Below are 15969 nucleotides of genomic sequence, written 5' to 3' on the forward strand. Positions count from 1 at the left end.
CCGGTTTTGCGCCGAGCCTCGGCACGTGCCGTGCTGCTGCGTGCACTGCTCTCTGGCAGGGGTTTTGTCCAAGTCCTGGGCTGTTGGACATACCCAACAGGTTGCTTTTATTTATTTTAAGGGTTTTGCGTTTGAACACGGTGCTCTAGGAAATCCTACTCGGCTCGTGACATCCCTGGGGCTGCTCCTGCCGCCTCGGTGCAGGCGGACACGACACCCGGCTCTGCCCGCCGGAGCAGCCCGGGCAGCAAAGTTGGGCTCAGATCCCAGCTTTTCCCACACGGGGCAAAAAAAAAAAAACCTCGGGGTGTGAATGCAAAACGTGCCGTCCCAGGGGACCGTCCCCGAGCGGCTGCACAACTAGGGTGGGGGGTGATGGGTCTGGGGGGTTGTTTGCCTGGGAAATAACATTAAAAATACGTTGTGCAGCGCTCGCGCGGCTGCCGAGCGGGGCAGCAAAGGGCTGGGCCGGCGCCGGCTTTTTAATTTCAGAAATGTCACTGAGTCACGAATGACTCATAATTATAATGGGAGACATTTCCAACCCGGTGCATGACTCGGAGACGTCTTCCAGGGATATTAGAGCTGTTTGTAAAAGCCAGGCCTTGCCCTGGCGCTCTCCCCCGCTCCCCGGCTGGTTTATGTGTCCCCCCCTTTGCCAAGGTGACAGCCCGTCTCGCGGTGGCAGCAGGGATGCGGTCGTCCTGCCGGGCTGAGGATGCTCGTCGGTGGCCGGTGGGAGCAGGGGGACGCATTAACGCTCCCCATCAGGTGGCAGGTGTCTATTAAAGTGACTCCCATCACCGCTGCATCTGGCCTGCCCTTGACTCGGGGCTGTCCCGGCAGACAGCCCCGTGCCGGCGGTGTAACCTCAGCCCGGGTGCCCGGGGTATCGGCAGGCAGTGGTGTGCCCCTGCCCCAGGCTCGCTCCTGCCGCTCTGCCTCTTGGGGACAGGCGGTTCGTCCCCTTTCCCATCGTTTTGGGTGCAAAAATTGGATTTTTGACGGTTGCAGCTCTGTGCTGCACAGAAGAACTGGCAGCGGCCAGCCGGGGAGGTGTTCCTGTATCTGAGCATCTTCTGGGTTATCCCTCGTTATTCCCCCATTTTCTCCTCTTCCCAAGCAGGGAAATTGTCTTTCCCGTCCCTGGTGTGCTGGGAAGGGGATGGGTCTTCCTCAGGTGCTGGTGGGTGGGTGCTGCGGTGGGCACCCAGGGGTGATGCTCCCCCTCGGAGATGCTTCGGCACCTGGCTCTTCCCACGGCTCACCTCAGCAGACAGCCCAGCGCTATGCCTCCAGACCCAATTAATTAAGCAGGATTGGTATGAACTAAATTAGGGAGGCGTTTGATCCAGTCGGACCAGTTCCGAGCTCCCAGGGTGACTGGTGTGGGTCCGTGCCAGCATCATCCCCGGTGTGATGCCCGGGAGCCGTGCGGTTCCCTCCTTGCTGGAAATACTTTCTCACCAAATAGCATTAAATATTCCTGAGCTGTGAACATCTTGGACTGATTTTATTTTCCATAAATAAACTTGTTGGGAGATATTTGGAGATGGGCCTAAGCTGCAGAGCTTGGACTGGGTCCCAAATCTCGCTGCTGTTTGGGCTCGAGGGGTTGGTTCAGGATTATTTCGAGCTTTATTTCGGTTTTAAGGGTTTGAGATTAAATAGCTGCCCTCAAACGGGACTCTCTCAGTGCTTCCCCAGGCTCCCCGGGCCCCCCAAGGGCTGCTGATGGGGGGCGAGGGGCTAACGGGCATCCCCTCACTGCCGGGCACGGGCTATAGGGTTCTATCTATATAGGCTGCTATAGGGGCTGGGGTTTTCAGAAGCAGCCGCTGGGTGTTTCCAGCCGCTGTACGTGTCTCCAAGAGGTACCAAGCTCCCGACGCTTGGGCTGGGACCGCGCATGCTCGATGTTTTAGGCAGCTGCTTGCACCGGCACCGTGCGTTTGTGGGGTGCAAACCCTTCCTCGTGGCACGCGCGAGGTGCCCCTCGCCCAACGGCTCGCAGCGGGCGACGGCTCCGGTCTGGCACAGCTTCTCGCTTTGCCCAGGTTGGGGAAAAGAAAGGGGGGAAAAAAAAAACCAACCCCAAATTCTGTTTATTTATTTTTAAATGGGGAAATGAAGTAGGAGAGCTGTAAGGATGGGTCTGCAAACCCGCTCCCTGCGCGGCGCATCCCGGGGCGGCCGGATCCGTGGGGCGAGGAGGTGAGGGTTTGATTCCCTTCCCTTACCGGAGGGGCCGAGCGCTTTCTGCTTGTCTAACGTGTGCCTGATTAATTACGACAAGTACAGCATTGCTCTTTTGGTGAGCGCACGTGCTCCCCGAACCCCTCGCGGTCCCTCACCCTCCGTTTCCCTTCTTTTCGCTCAATTTTCAGGTTTATGCTGAGCGCAGCCATGGGAAGAGGAGTCTAATCTGACCCGTAAACTCTGTCACATCCTCATTAATTTGGCCATGTCTCCCTTGGTAGCCTAAGGGAACCGTCACATTTTTAACGAGGCTCCGAGGCGGCCGTCACGGCCACAGCTTCATTTTGACAGCTACGATGGGCAAGGTGCAGCGTCAGGTTTTGCAGCGGCTGCCGGGGCTCCCGTGTGCCGGCTGCTCCGCGTGCAGGATTTGGCCCTCGCCGTGCAAGCTTTTGCAGCTCCGTGCAGGGCGTTTTGTTTCGGCTTTGTTTCACCCAGGCTGCGGCCGTTGCTCCCAGATTTGTGGGGGTTTAAAGCTAAGCACGGACCCGGAGCGAAGGGATGCTGCTGGCCTCCCATCGATGCTGCGGGGATGGTGCCGACATTCCGGCGTGGGGCACGTCCGAGCCCTCGGGAGAGCTCTGGGGTTTGGCATCGTGGCTCAAGATGAGCTGCCCTGGTCAATTCTGGGCAATTCTGCTTTTTCCCGCCCCCATTATTCCTAAATGTAAACATTTTGTAATGAAATCCCATGGCAGGGTCCCCTTCCCAAGGAATATTCCCCACCGGGGGGGTCAGAGGCTGCATCCATGAGTGGTTTGGTGCTCAGGGCGAGGATCCGTTGCTGTTTCGTGCGAGGACAGCCGCTGATCCGGAGGGATCTTGCTCCATCCTGGGAGCTTTTCTTCCCTATTCTAATGCAAATGCAGGTTAGCTGATATACTGAATGTTGAGTGGATTCTTTCCCCCCCAGATGAGCTGCTGTAAGGCAAATTTTTTTGCTTTCAGTATATTGAACCAAAAAAAAAAACCCACCACAAAGAAACCCACCTTCGAATTACGTTTTATCACCAGAAATCTGTGCAGGAAGCACACTTCTCTCTTTCCCTTGCACGCCCTAAAATAAATGAAGAAATACGACCTAATGACACCCTCTAACAGCTTTATCGCATATGCACGATAATTGCATCGGCAAACGTTTGTATTGCAATTAAAGCGAGGAGGCAATAAACCACGAGAAATCAATTAAAAGAGGATCCCGGCTGCGGGAACAACATCCCATCCTCCCGCCTGTCCTGCTAAGATGCAATAAGACCCAACTGTCCTGCTTCATCCTATCCCCCCCCAAAAAAGCACTGCAGGGCTCGACCCCCCCAAGGTGGGGCTGAGCAGGCTGTTGCTTTTTCTCTCTCCAAATTTCCCGAATGCTGGAACATCGTTGCCGGTTTTGCATCATCACGCTGGAGCGTCGCTGCCCGGTGTTGAAGCCGGTAGTTTTTGGTGGTTGAGGGTTTGCCCCGGGTGCTGCCAGGACAGGGAGCAGAGGCAGCACCCCTGCACCCACACAACGGTGGGATTTGGGTTTGTTTTCGGGGCTCGGACCAGCAGCAGGTTGGATGGGTTGCTTAAAGCCTCTGGGCTCAGCTCCCGGCAGAGCACAAATGCAAACGTGCAGGAAATGTGCATTATTTAAAGCAGGATTCAACCTTTTGGGTATAAGCAAGCAAGGGAGCTCCTGCTGCGGGAATCCGGCCCCGTGCAAACGCTGCTGCCGGCAGCTGAGGCTTTGCTTAGCGCTGCTGCCACCACTGCGGGCTCCTCCGGCCCCTCGGCATCTGCCCCCTGAACTTCCCCAAGACCCTTTCTCACCCCAGGATCAGTTTTTTGCTTGGCCCATCACCCCAAATAACAGGGGTTTGGCTGCAGGACGCCCACCCGCCCCGAGCCCCGCTCCAGCCAGCACACGAAGGACGCTTTGCCCACGGAGATGTATTTCCCCCTGTGCACCGCGCGCTTTGAAAAAAAGAAGGATAAACCCACCAAAACAAACCCTTTCCCTGCACGTGCGGCTCCTTCCCCCGGGAGAGACTGAAAGAGAGACTGAACCGCACGTGACAGATGTTAATCGCATCGTTTAATGCACTCCTGGAAGGCACTTGGATACAAGGGCTGGGTAGGAAGCCGTACGGAGGAGAATAGACTATTGTCTCTTGTTTCCGCCAGCACCCACGGAGGAATCGCTAACCCTGGGTTTTATATGAAGGTGCAAATCGCAGCTCCTAAATTGGGGACTTTTCTAACGTATGCATGGTGAATATGCCCATTTCAATACAAATAAATAAAAAAAAATACCCATAAAACCCATTTTTGTCTTGTCCGCAGCTCCCCAAAGGGCTCTTTGGTCTTGGGGGGGTACAGGAGAGGGGAAAATAGTGATGGAGGGATCACGCCTGATTCACACCCGAGCATCCCTGTACCAAACACCTTCTGCGCGGCCTGGGAAATAATGAAAAACCATCAAATATTCGTTGTAGGTTGGAGAAGGGCTATTTGCCGCGCGGGGCTGGGAATTGCATTTCCGAGGCAGAAGCAGCATCCCGCGGGCCGGCTCCCTGATTGAATTCCCCCTCGGTGACCCGGGAACGTAATTGCAGCGAAGGGGAGCCGGGGCAGATCGCACCCGCCGTGGAAATCAGCATCTCCATCCATCACCCGACCTGGGAAGAAATTGAGGCAAGATGACTAAAGGTCCATAAAAGTAGCAAACTTATTGACTAATAGATTTCTTAGTCATGAAGTCCCCGTGCTCCATATGTACCAAAATCAAAGCAATTACGGATTTAAATGAAGCTGGAATCCGTGGTGCAGAAAATGCTTGTTTTAGCGTAAGATTGGCCAGAGGTGAATGACCTGTAAAACCCCTGGTAATGAAAGCTCTTCACAGCTTGCCGTGTTTCGCTGGATGGTAATTGCTGCAGTCTGTGATATGGATCTGGCTGTGTTAATGATGCACTGTTCCTTTTCATAGGACTCATTTAAGCTTCCCATTTTTCAGGGATTTCAAAGCAACAAGGCATCGTGGAAATTAACACATTAACGTGGACGTTTTCTCACTTGGAGTATTTAAAATATTATTTAAAGCTTTCGACCGGTATCAATTAACAAAGTGATGGGGGCCAGGAGCCTTGGGAGAGGGTGGCTGGTGCCTCTGTGTGCCGGAGACAAATGAAGTGCGACACGGGCGTTCATCGCTCCCGGTTGGGCTACGTCGATAGGATTTGTATTTTATTTAGCGTGACAGGATGGATATATTAGAACAAAACATACATTGGGGGGGAAAAAAAAAAGAGATTTTGGATGGGAATAAAATCCTATTAACTTCCAAAAGAAAACCACATCCAAGGGAGACAGTTGGCTTCTCTTCTTAGTTTATTGTTAAATATTTTACTAGGGAGGGAAGTTCTGAGCTGAGCATCTTTTCCCTCCTGTTCCTGGCACGAGCGGTTTGCGTAGCGGGGAGGGTTATTTCTCGGTGGTTTTGCCGAAGCAGTTTCTGGGTTTAGATCACCAGGTGGTGATGGTGCGTCGGGGTGGGGGAAAGGCCCCGGCTGCGCTTTCCGATACCCGCGACTTGCAAATTCAAACTGCTGGGGTGAATCACGGCAGGTAAATGGACGCGGTGGCTGGGTTGGCGTTTCATCCCCAGGGATGGAGACGGGCAGAGCAGCTCCCGCCACTCCTGAAATGCTTTTATTTTTCCCCGAATGGGGAGGAGAGCTCCTCTTCCCTCCCAGCCCTTGCAATCTCCGCGGCCGAGGCACCGGCCCGGCTCCCAAGGGGCTCCGGGATTAATTTCTTTGGTGACCCTGGGGGCCGCTGCAGCCTGACCCCGATGCCAGAGGGGAGGCGAGGTCGGCGCGAAGGAGCAGAGGGGACCGGCAGCAAATGATAAGAAGCTTGGGGCACTTAAGAGTTTGAACAATACGGAAATGGCATTTCCAGTTAACTTAATCACCGCGCCGGCTCCGGCTGAATATAAGCGCCGAGATTCAATTACCGTCCCCGCGAGCACGGTCCCCGGGGAGCAGCGTGTCACCGCCCCCCCCGCAGTCGCCGGCTGCCAGCGCCGCCGTCCCACGCTGCCACCCCCCCCGGGACCCCCGTCCTCCCGCGCGGCCCCGGGGGCGGCCGTGGGTCCCTGCGGACATGCCTGCGGCCAGCGAGCGGGGTCGTGGCTGGCGGCGAGGGGTCAAGGCATATTCAGGAATGATAAATAAGGAGGCTGCAGAGCGCCGGGCGCTTGTAGGAACATGAACTTATTCCGCCGTTATTCCTGTAAAGTATCAGGCCGGTGATTTCCCTTTTGGAGCCGGGGAAACGGAGGCAGCGGTGCGATTTGGTGACCGTGGAGGGTGTGTTGTACCTGCTCAGCATCATCCCGCGTCTCCCCCTCCGCAAAGGGCTGAGCGTCATCCAAACCGAAGCGAGAGCGGGGCGTGGGGCAGAGGCAGGCAGCTCCCCACACTGGGGCCGTGCCAGCCCCATCCGGGTCCGGATGGTTTTTAAGGCTGATCCCGGCGGAGGAGGGGATGGGAGAGGTGATGGCGAGGAGCTCAGGGGACACCCCCACGTGCCGCGGGGTATAAGGAGCCCCAATGCATCCTTGCGAAGACTGTGGGGACATCCACTGTGACAACGGCCACGTTGCTAAAGAGCAGTAATTACTGGCTTTCCTACAGCCAGGGTCTGTCCTTGGCCCCAGGTCCTCCTGCCTCTTACCCCTTCCTCCACGGCCGGTTTGGCGGTGGGACACGTGTGCCGGGTGTTTGGCATCATCCGCAGCCCTGAGCCCCGGCAGGGAGGCGAGATGGTAATAGCGGGATAATCCCCTTTTGCTGAAGCTGCCCCTGAAACTGTTCTTTATTTTTATAGAGAAAAATCTAAGCCAGAAAATAAGAGAACACTTATTATTTAATTTTCCCCAGTATTTTTGTGTGCTCATGGGATTTTAATAATATTAATTATTATTTAATTTGCACTTCGGCAATTCATTTGTGCTGAGCTATTATTTTATTGGAAAGACAGTAACAATGCTTAGTCTGCTTTTGCATCACCATCCATCCTGCCGGCCTCCAGCCCTTCCTCCCGGGCACCCATCCATCTCCCCATCCTGTCCCATCCAAAGCAGCCTGACATCTCCTCGTTGTCCTCCTCCTTTATTTTATTTTCTTTTTAATCTCTGGCTACTAGACCCTAAAGATCAATCTGTGGCACGTGTCGCTGGGTGCTATTTGCCTGTACAGGTGAGAACAGCCGAGCAAAGGGCTCGGAGTTGAGCCAGGATCGTCAGCTCGGAGTCACAAAGCGGAGGAGCTGGCCCCTCCTGGGTGTCCCTGGCACAGGAGCATCCCTGCGCCCCATCCGAGCATCCCTCCATCCTCATCCGAGCACCCCTCATCCCCATCCGAGCACCCCTCATCCCCCTCCGAGCACCCCTCATCCCCCTCTGAGCACCCCTCATCCCCCTCTGAGCACCCCTCATCCCCCTCCGAGCATCCCTCCATCCCCCTCCGAGCATCCCTCCATCCCCCTCCATCCCCGCCAGCTGCAGCCCCACTTCCCCAGATAATGAGAGCGAGTTTAAAAAACTTAAAGCCTCCTCCTGCACTCCGGTGACTGACACAAATGGAGTTCATATTTAATCATCTGTTAACTCGTTGTCTATTATAGCTCTTTAATAGCACCATAGATATTCTTAATGAAGCATGATTTAAGGTATTTACAGCTCTAGGACCGACAGACATCACTCACAGTGTGCAGGTAATGAGGCGTAAAACAGCTCTGGAAACCATAAAAATGGGAGAGAGAGAGCGAGGAGGGAGAGAAAGCAGGCGAGGAGTTAGGAGCTGAATTGTTCCAGGGTTTGTTTTAAAATGTTTAGGCATTTAAAGTCATTTCAGCTTTCCCGAGGTGTCTGGTAGCACAGAGTTCAGCAGATCCCAGCGCTGGTAACCCCTGCCTTGCCGGGGAGGGGTCCGGCCCCACGATGCTCCCGGACCGGGGCAGCTCCTTCCCTTGCAGGGGTGGGAGGGAGGGAGGGGGGACAAAGCCCTTTGGGGTCCCCAAGGGCCGTGCGGGTGCATCAGCGGGGGCACGGCGATGCCCCGGAGCAAAGCCTGGATTTTTTTTTTTGGTGCATTTGCCCCCGCCGGTGCCGTTTGCTTTGCCCACCCAGTGGCAGGGCCACCATGACCCCTTTGCTTACGGTGGGGAAACAATGACCCTTTCCTTTGCTCGTTTGCAAATGTCACCCTGTGCAATCCCCTTTTTTCTTTCCCCAGGGAAAAAAAAAAAAAAAAAAAAGAAAAAAAACCCCACCCAAACCCAAGCCAAGATTTGGAAAATAATTTCTGACGGAGGTGCCATTTTGCATCAAAATATTTTATAGAAAATGTCAAATGTCACCAATCCATGTGTCCCCCCGCGTGATAGTAATTGGGCTGGAAGGCTGCGCTCTGCCACCGCGGCCGCTCGCCTCCTCCTCCTCCTCCTCCTCCTCCTTGCTGGCCGCTCGGGAAATGTGTCGCTTCCCCCGAGTTGATCCCGGCTCCCCTCCTGCGAGCGGGCAGCGCTGCCGGCCTCGGTGTCCCCAAGCCAGGGACGAGCGCGCGGCGCTCGTTAGCTCGCCCCCGAAGCCGTGCCACCCAAATGGCAATAAATAGCTCCTGGGAAAGCGGGGGGGGGGACACGGAGCGACAGCTCGGCAGCTGGGTTGGGGGGTTCTTGGGGTTTTAATTCCTTTTTTCCTGGTGATTTTGGGGTTTCTTTTCTGGCTGGAAGATGGGCAGCCGTGGGGCTGAAACGTGCCGCCCCATTCCCCTGACGTTCGGTGTCTGGCAGCCAACTTTCGGGTCATGATGATGATGATGATGATGATAATGATGATTTAGATAAACCTCAATTTTGGGGAAACCCAGCGGGGTCTCTGAGCGAGGAGGCACAGCCTGTTGCTCTCCTCCCTCCCCGAAAGTGATCCAGAGGTGCAGCCTCCTCCACAGCCGCCTCTTGCAAACCTGTATTTCCAGCATCACGGACCCCTCGGAAGATTTATCCCACTTTCTGCTCGGTTACGTTAAGCTCCTAACACACCCGTTGCAGTTTCATTGCGAGGAGCCGGTTTATTCTGCTACGGGAGAAAACAAACTGTTCTCCTTTCATATAACCCGTTCCTTAAAGCATCCCAAAACCTTAATCTGGGAATAGACCTTTAATGCATTCGCTTTAACGATCCTGGATTAATCTATTCTTATTAGAACATTAGGCTGCATAAATATTTGGTCAGCTTCGCTGCGGCGAGCCCCGGGGGAGAGCGAAGGGATGGGGAAAATGTTGCAGAGTGTTGGAAAGTCAATGAAGTTCCCTTCGGCAGCGCGGGGCTGGGGGGGCACAGCTGGGGGAGATGGGGCAAGCGTTCAGGCTGTGCCGCTTGTCCCCTTGGGCAAGTCCAGCAACTTGACCTATTTTTGCAAGAGGAGAAGAGCAGGGAAGTGGTGAGGTGCTGGTTTCAAATAAGAAGGTAAAATCCTGCCGCGCTCTGCAGCTCTTTCCCAAAGCCACAATAACAGACTCGGTTGCAAACAATTTTTTGCCTGCCTCACCCCCCATGCTGTTAGCCACCGAAGAAGGAGCTAGAATTTCTCTTTGGCGAAGCATCAGCAGCAGAATTGCTAACTATGTGCCCGTTATAGAAACTTTTTAGTACTGGGGACAAGCCAAGAAAAAAGCCCAGATTGACTCTCAGCTCTCAGCTGGTGCTCGCAGCGCTTCCACCTCGCAGGAGCAGCACCGCTTTGACTCTTGCACCGGTGGGACGCAGGCTGGAGCCCTCGAGCCATCACCCGGGAGAGCCGGGATGATGTTTCCCAGGACGCTGGGCGCCCTGCCCACCTCCCTGCCCACCCAGGAGCTCCTGCCCTGCTCTGGCAGGGCGCTTTGGGTATCTTTAGACTTTCTGGTTTGCAGTTGCATAAACCGAGCTCTCCCCTGGCCATCACGCCGGGGTGCAAGCTCCCGCCCGGGTGCTGGGTGCTCCGGGATGCATCGCCACGTCCCATCTCTGCACCGGAGGGACTGGCCAGCCTCGGTCTGCGTCGTCTCATGCCATCAATCACCCTGAAATCCTCTGCAGCGAGATAATACGGGCTACTGCAATGCCGGGCTTTAGCCCTCGGGGAGGCGGAGGGCCTTTTGACTCAGATACCGTCTTAATCTACCGATGCCCTGGTTTGCTTCCGCAGCAGCTCCCTACCTCGGTAAATGTGTTAGCAGCTGTAAGGGACTGGGTGGCAATCGGTCAGCTGGAAATTCAGCTATTTCCTTGCGTGGCGAGGGGCTGGATGCTACCAGCAGCTTTTGCTACGAGCAGCGAAACAGCCCTGGCGCCGGGCAGCCGCGGACGAGGAGCGGCTCCGAGGGGTGGATGCGCTGGGGAGGAGCCAGGGGGACTTTTCAAAATCAGCCAAACCCGCTTATACCCTGTGCCGGGAAGCGGGCGCTGGGCTAAGGGTCTGGCTGGGGCTTTGCGCATCACCTGGGCTTTGTTCCTTAGTTTTGGGATTGAATTACTAAGGCGAGTGGGGCCGGCAAAGCTGGGCACCCTCCGGCTTCCCTTCGCAGTCAGGAGAAAGCGCATTCCCTGCCATTTTTCTCCGTGCCCGCAGCAGGCACACCGGCGGGATGGGGCTTTGCTCCGGCTCCATCCCCAGCCAAGCGCAGGCATCCCCGGCAGGGCAGAGCCCCGCGGCCATCCTGGCGCTGCCGAAAATGCCGGGGCGCTGCATGTGTGCCGCTTCCATGTGCGCTGGTTTCCAAGGAAACCGCTCGCTCTACATGTGTGTCGCTTAACACCCTATTTGCTTTCATTTGGCTAAGTCTTTAATTCCTGTGCAGCCCCGGCTCCGCGGGATCTATTGAGCTGCGTGTGTATCCCCAGCACACAAATCCCTCTCCTGCCTGCCTGCCTCTTGGAAAGTCCCTGCCTGCTCCGAGCAAGTTTCCTAAACCTGTGGCTAATCGGAGTAGCTGATGCTTTCTGCAGTAATAACTGGATATATCGCTGCTGCTTCCCTCTAGAAACAATTAGCGGGGAAAACATGACACGCAAGCGCTGCTGTCATCTGCCACCAGCTCTGCTGCTTTGGCTCCGTTTCGGGGGTGGAAGCAGGGCAGGACGCCTGCGCCCGGGGACACGGGGTGCAAAGCCGGGGGGGGGTAAAGCAATGGCTCCGGCTGCAGCGCCGACCCCTCGGGGAAGGCAGCAGCTCGTTGCGGTGGTTAAATGCTAATTGCAAAGCGCCCCGGCGAGAGGAATGGCTGGGGAGAGGGGAAGGGTGGCCCTTGGAAGGGTGGCCCTTGGAAGGGTGGCCCTTGGAAGGGTGACTTTTGGAAAGGTGACTTTTGGAAGGGTGACCCGTGGAAGGGTGACCCGTGGAAGGGTGGCCCTTGGAAGGGTGGCCCTTGGGAGGGTGACCCTTGCATGAGCCCAGTGGTGTCCCCATTGGCGTGACACTGGTGGGCCACACTGGGTCCCCGCCGGGTCCCCCCCCCCAGCAGCTCCTCTGTGCCCTGGGCCAAGCGGAAAAGGGTGACAAGGGGTTGGGGTGCTTTGTTACCCCAAATTTTCACCTGTGGTAACCCAAAATGGATTTTTCTTCCCTCTCCCCCTTCCTCCCTTCCCTCTGCAAAATAAGACGCCGCCCGTTCTTCTGCACTGGAGGACTGAGGAATTTTTTGATCTAAACCCACTTTCCTCCTTTCCAAAAATCCCCGGGGCTGGTTCATGCTTGTGAAGCTGAGCAGCTCCCGTGTCCCTCCGGGCCGGCTCCTGCCGGGAGCCCTGACAGCAGCTAATGCTGTTAGCCTGTGTCCAGGAGGGATTGCAACATTAAAAAAAAACCAAACTTTAAAATCACCAGCACTCGGGCTGCTCTGGTGCTTGCAAGCAAAGCCAGCGAAAACCCACCACCCATGTCTGGGGGACGCAGCACCGCTCGGGGACGTCGGCCAGAGGGTTTGCCCGGCTTTTGGGGTGATTTTGCGGGGCCGGTGCAGCCCCGGGAGCAGCGCCCGGCTGCTGGCACGGGATGCGACGGCACCTAAGCACCGGGAGATTAACTGGGATCGTGAAGGGCTTTGCTATCTTTAGGTGGAAGGTGAGGGATTGTGCCTCTTAGGGGGGCCCGCAGGTAACGAGAGAGAAAAATCCCTCGGTCCCAGCCCGGCTCGGGGCCGCTGACCCCGGCTCCCGTCCCCCGCGGGGGTCTGGCCTCGCCGGCCCCCGGCCGCGTGCGCTGCCACCTTTCTAGGCCACAATCTGTACCGAATTGCGAGCCTGCTGTTAACTTCACTTGCACTCTATTCTCGTGTTTGCTGTTATTTTTTAACACTTTTTTTTTCCCCCTTTTTTTTTTTTTTTTTTTTTTTTTTTTTTGCATAAAAGCACTATCCTCTCCCCAGAGCCTGCCTGGAGCGAAGGCATGGTCTGTACAACTGCAATTATTTCGAAGAACAGATGGAGTGAGGAGCAGAAAGTCTGTTAATAGTAATAGAAATGCTACATGTTAACCTGGACAGCACACGATGACAGTCCCATGACTACACGTTCTGTTCCCACCAGCTGGGCTCCCGAGCAGAGATGAGAGATTCAGAAACACCGTGCTCAGCTCCTCACCCTCCCCAAAGTTAGAGCTCAAATTCCTTCACACTTCCAGCGTAGGGTTTTTGGGTTGTCGGGCTGCTTCTCTCCCCCTCCTCCTTCCCATTAAACGCTGATTTCAGCGCCGGCGAGGAATATTGCTGATTTTTTCTGGGATGCTCGGAGCGATGCAGCCGGCTGCAGCTGCGAGCGCCGCAGGGAGGGAGGTGGCAGCTCTGCTCCGAGGTCCTGAGCTTCGGCCTCACGCGGTGGCACCGTCACGGCCCCTTTTCCACGCACACATCTGCATGCTTGGCGTAAACCCCCTGCGATGCAAATGCCTTGAGCCAGGCTGGGATTAATGCACCAGGGCAGCAGCACCTCGCCGGCCGCGCTCCCAGGCAGGGTAGTTGCATGAGCTTGGGATTTTCTTTGCAACTCTTGCAAGCTGTTTGCTAAATGGGTTGAAATCCACGTTTTCTGGTTAAACCGGTTCTCATTGTGGGGGTGTTGTCTGCAAAGGGGGGCTGAGCGATGCACGGCTCTGGTGGGCTGCAAAGGGAAGGGGCTACGGGGGATCTCTGGGCATGGCAATACCGCGGGGCTTGCTTGTCCCAGCCAGGGGTTGGGAAATAGAGTAAAAAGGTTCTCTCTGCCCCAACAATCTCGCTGTGAAAATCCCTGTCTGGTTTCACAAGCAACCGGGGGATTTAGCCGCAGAGCTCCAGCTAATTTCGGTGGGAATTGCATGGCTAAATCCCCCAGCCGTTTATGAAACCTCAGCCCTCGGGCACGCCGGAGCGGTGCTTGGCATCGCTGGCGAGCTGACAGATGCACCTGGAGGTTTTATTAGGATATAGATCCCTTAATCTGGGTGCTTGCAGGATAATCTGGTGCCTGAGGTCCTGCCAAATCCCCTGAGATCAGCAGGTTTTCTACCCACAGCCTCCAGAGGTCACTTCAAACCCAGCTCCATCCGCGGGGACCGAAATATCCACCTTGTCTCACAGCGTCGCTGGCACCCTTGGGTGCTGGACACCCTCGGTGGGGACCCGGGGCGGGCTGTGGGGGATGCTGGGGGGCTGAGCCAGCATCGTCCGTGAGTCCCTGCTCTCTTTGCCTGGTTGCCATCACCCAGGAGGGTTGCCCGAACCCCCGGGTGCGTGGCGAGGCCGGGGCTTTGCCTTCTCGCAGCATCCCTGGGGCATGTCGGCGAGCGGCAGCGCGATGCCCCGAGTGCCCTCGAGGGTTAGTCTTTTGCTTAGTTTGGGGTTGCTTAGGTAGAGTTTAGCTCCTCTCGGCCACCCTGGCAGAGGCTGGGGTGTCCATCCTGTCCCCAGCCACCCCCCTGGGGCTGGAGCTGGATTTGGATCCCCAAAATATCCCGTCCCCCTCTCCCAGGGATTGCCACCCTCCGCAGAAAGTGCCCTGTGCATCGCTCTGCCCTGCGCCGCTGTCGGATGTGGTTAGAGGATGGCTGGCGGGGGAGGAAATTCTCTTTGGTTGCCTTTTATTTGGAGGTAGCAGAAAACCCTTCTCCTTCCTCTCTTTGAAGAGATTTAGATCACGAGGAATAAATCATCCCCAGCGGGTTTGTGGCCCTCGCGTTCCCCCGGTGCACCTTCATCGCTTGCCTTCTCTGCGCATTGTGCATGAATGCAACCGTCAAAGCGCGCATGCATGGGAAAGCGTGAAAAAAATACGTATTTGGGGGGGGCTAATAAAACTCCTGGAGGGATGCTCCTTGCTCACATGCTGCCGGTGCAAACCCCCGGTCCCGCACACGGTGCCCGTAGCGCTCTCCTCTCCTCTTTTCCAGAGCAAGAAGTATGTGCTGGTGCTGGTGGACCCCGATGCTCCCAGCAGAGCCAACCCCAGGAACCGTTTCTGGAGACACTGGCTGGTCACCGACATCCCAGTGAGTCCCCCCCGCCACCGGCGGGGTCCGTATGTTGGGGTCCCAGCACCCACTTGGGCGTTCCTGCCCCGGAGGGTTGGATTCCCACGGGATGCGCATCTCTCTCGGTACGGCAGCATCTCGGTGAAATCCCGAAGGATGAGTGTTTGCGAGAGAAATGTAAATGGTGCTCGGCGTGTAGGTAGGGAGTGCTTCCTCCGGCTATATAGAGCGGAGCTGGTCCAAAAATATTGCTGGTTTGGTTTTTTTTTTTTTTCCCCTTCTTCTAAGGAAACGCTGAAAAAAAAAACCGCTTTGAAAACTCCCCACCACCAGTTTTCTCTGCAGAGACAACCGGTCGTTTCAAACATCTCTTGCTGCCGTTGTTTTTTTTTTTTTTTGGTTAAAAAAGCGGTTTTGGTGAAAATCTCACCAGAGCCCAATTTTTCTTTTCATGTTTTTTTGGTGAGAAAAGTGTTTCCAACCCAGGGAAGCAAACAGGGGGAGAATGGGTTTGGGCTGAATTCCTGCCGCTTCCCAGCTCCGTGGCCACGGGACAGACGGACGAGCCCGTGCCCCTGGCGCGGGGCATCGCTCCCCAACTGTCCCAGCGTATCGCTGGTTTGCTTCCAGAAAGGTTTTGGAAAAGCAATTTGTTCCTTTCCTGCTTGCTTTTATCTTTTAAAAGATGAGGTGTTTCAGCCCTGAATCAATCTAACTAATAATCTTAGTACTAAAGTCTAATTAAGATATCAATTAATTTGCAGCATGCATTTAACAAGAAATATCTTGTCATTCTCCTCTATTATTCTCTGAAATTACTGCTAAGGGCTTTTTGTACAGATACCTTAATTAGACTTTTTATTGTTAATGGGAATATTGAGCAAATTAAAATTGGATATTAATACTTTCCGTGAATTTCATAATTGGCTGAAAAATATAAAGCATTCCGAATAATTGCAGAGATTTGTGTACAGGGCTTTTTTTTTTCTTAATCCTTCACAGAAACCCTTCTGCATTTCTAACAACAGGGTCCTGAAAGTCTCTCATTAATTTTAATATTTACTAAACGCAGAGAAGCCCAAGCTCTTGTTTTCCCTTCTGTACACAGATCCTTCCGAGGCATTCGCTATTGCTAATTATTGTGTTTTTCTTTTCTGTTTTTTTTTTTTTTACTATA

At 55.1% G+C, this 15969-nt stretch overlaps 1 protein-coding gene across 1 annotated transcript in view; it reads left to right on the forward strand.

The window, feature by feature from the left end:
• PEBP4 (phosphatidylethanolamine binding protein 4) overlaps positions 1-15969 on the forward strand; it is a 79377-nt gene that overhangs the window by 24724 nt on the left and 38684 nt on the right. The window contains exon 5 of the mRNA XM_075174665.1: positions 14712-14810. Coding sequence (XP_075030766.1) covers positions 14712-14810 — 99 coding nt within the window. The remainder of the gene's footprint in view (positions 1-14711; positions 14811-15969) is intronic.

The sequence above is a fragment of the Calonectris borealis genome, chromosome 27, assembly GCF_964195595.1.
Source record: "Calonectris borealis chromosome 27, bCalBor7.hap1.2, whole genome shotgun sequence".
Taxonomy (NCBI): domain Eukaryota; kingdom Metazoa; phylum Chordata; class Aves; order Procellariiformes; family Procellariidae; genus Calonectris; species Calonectris borealis.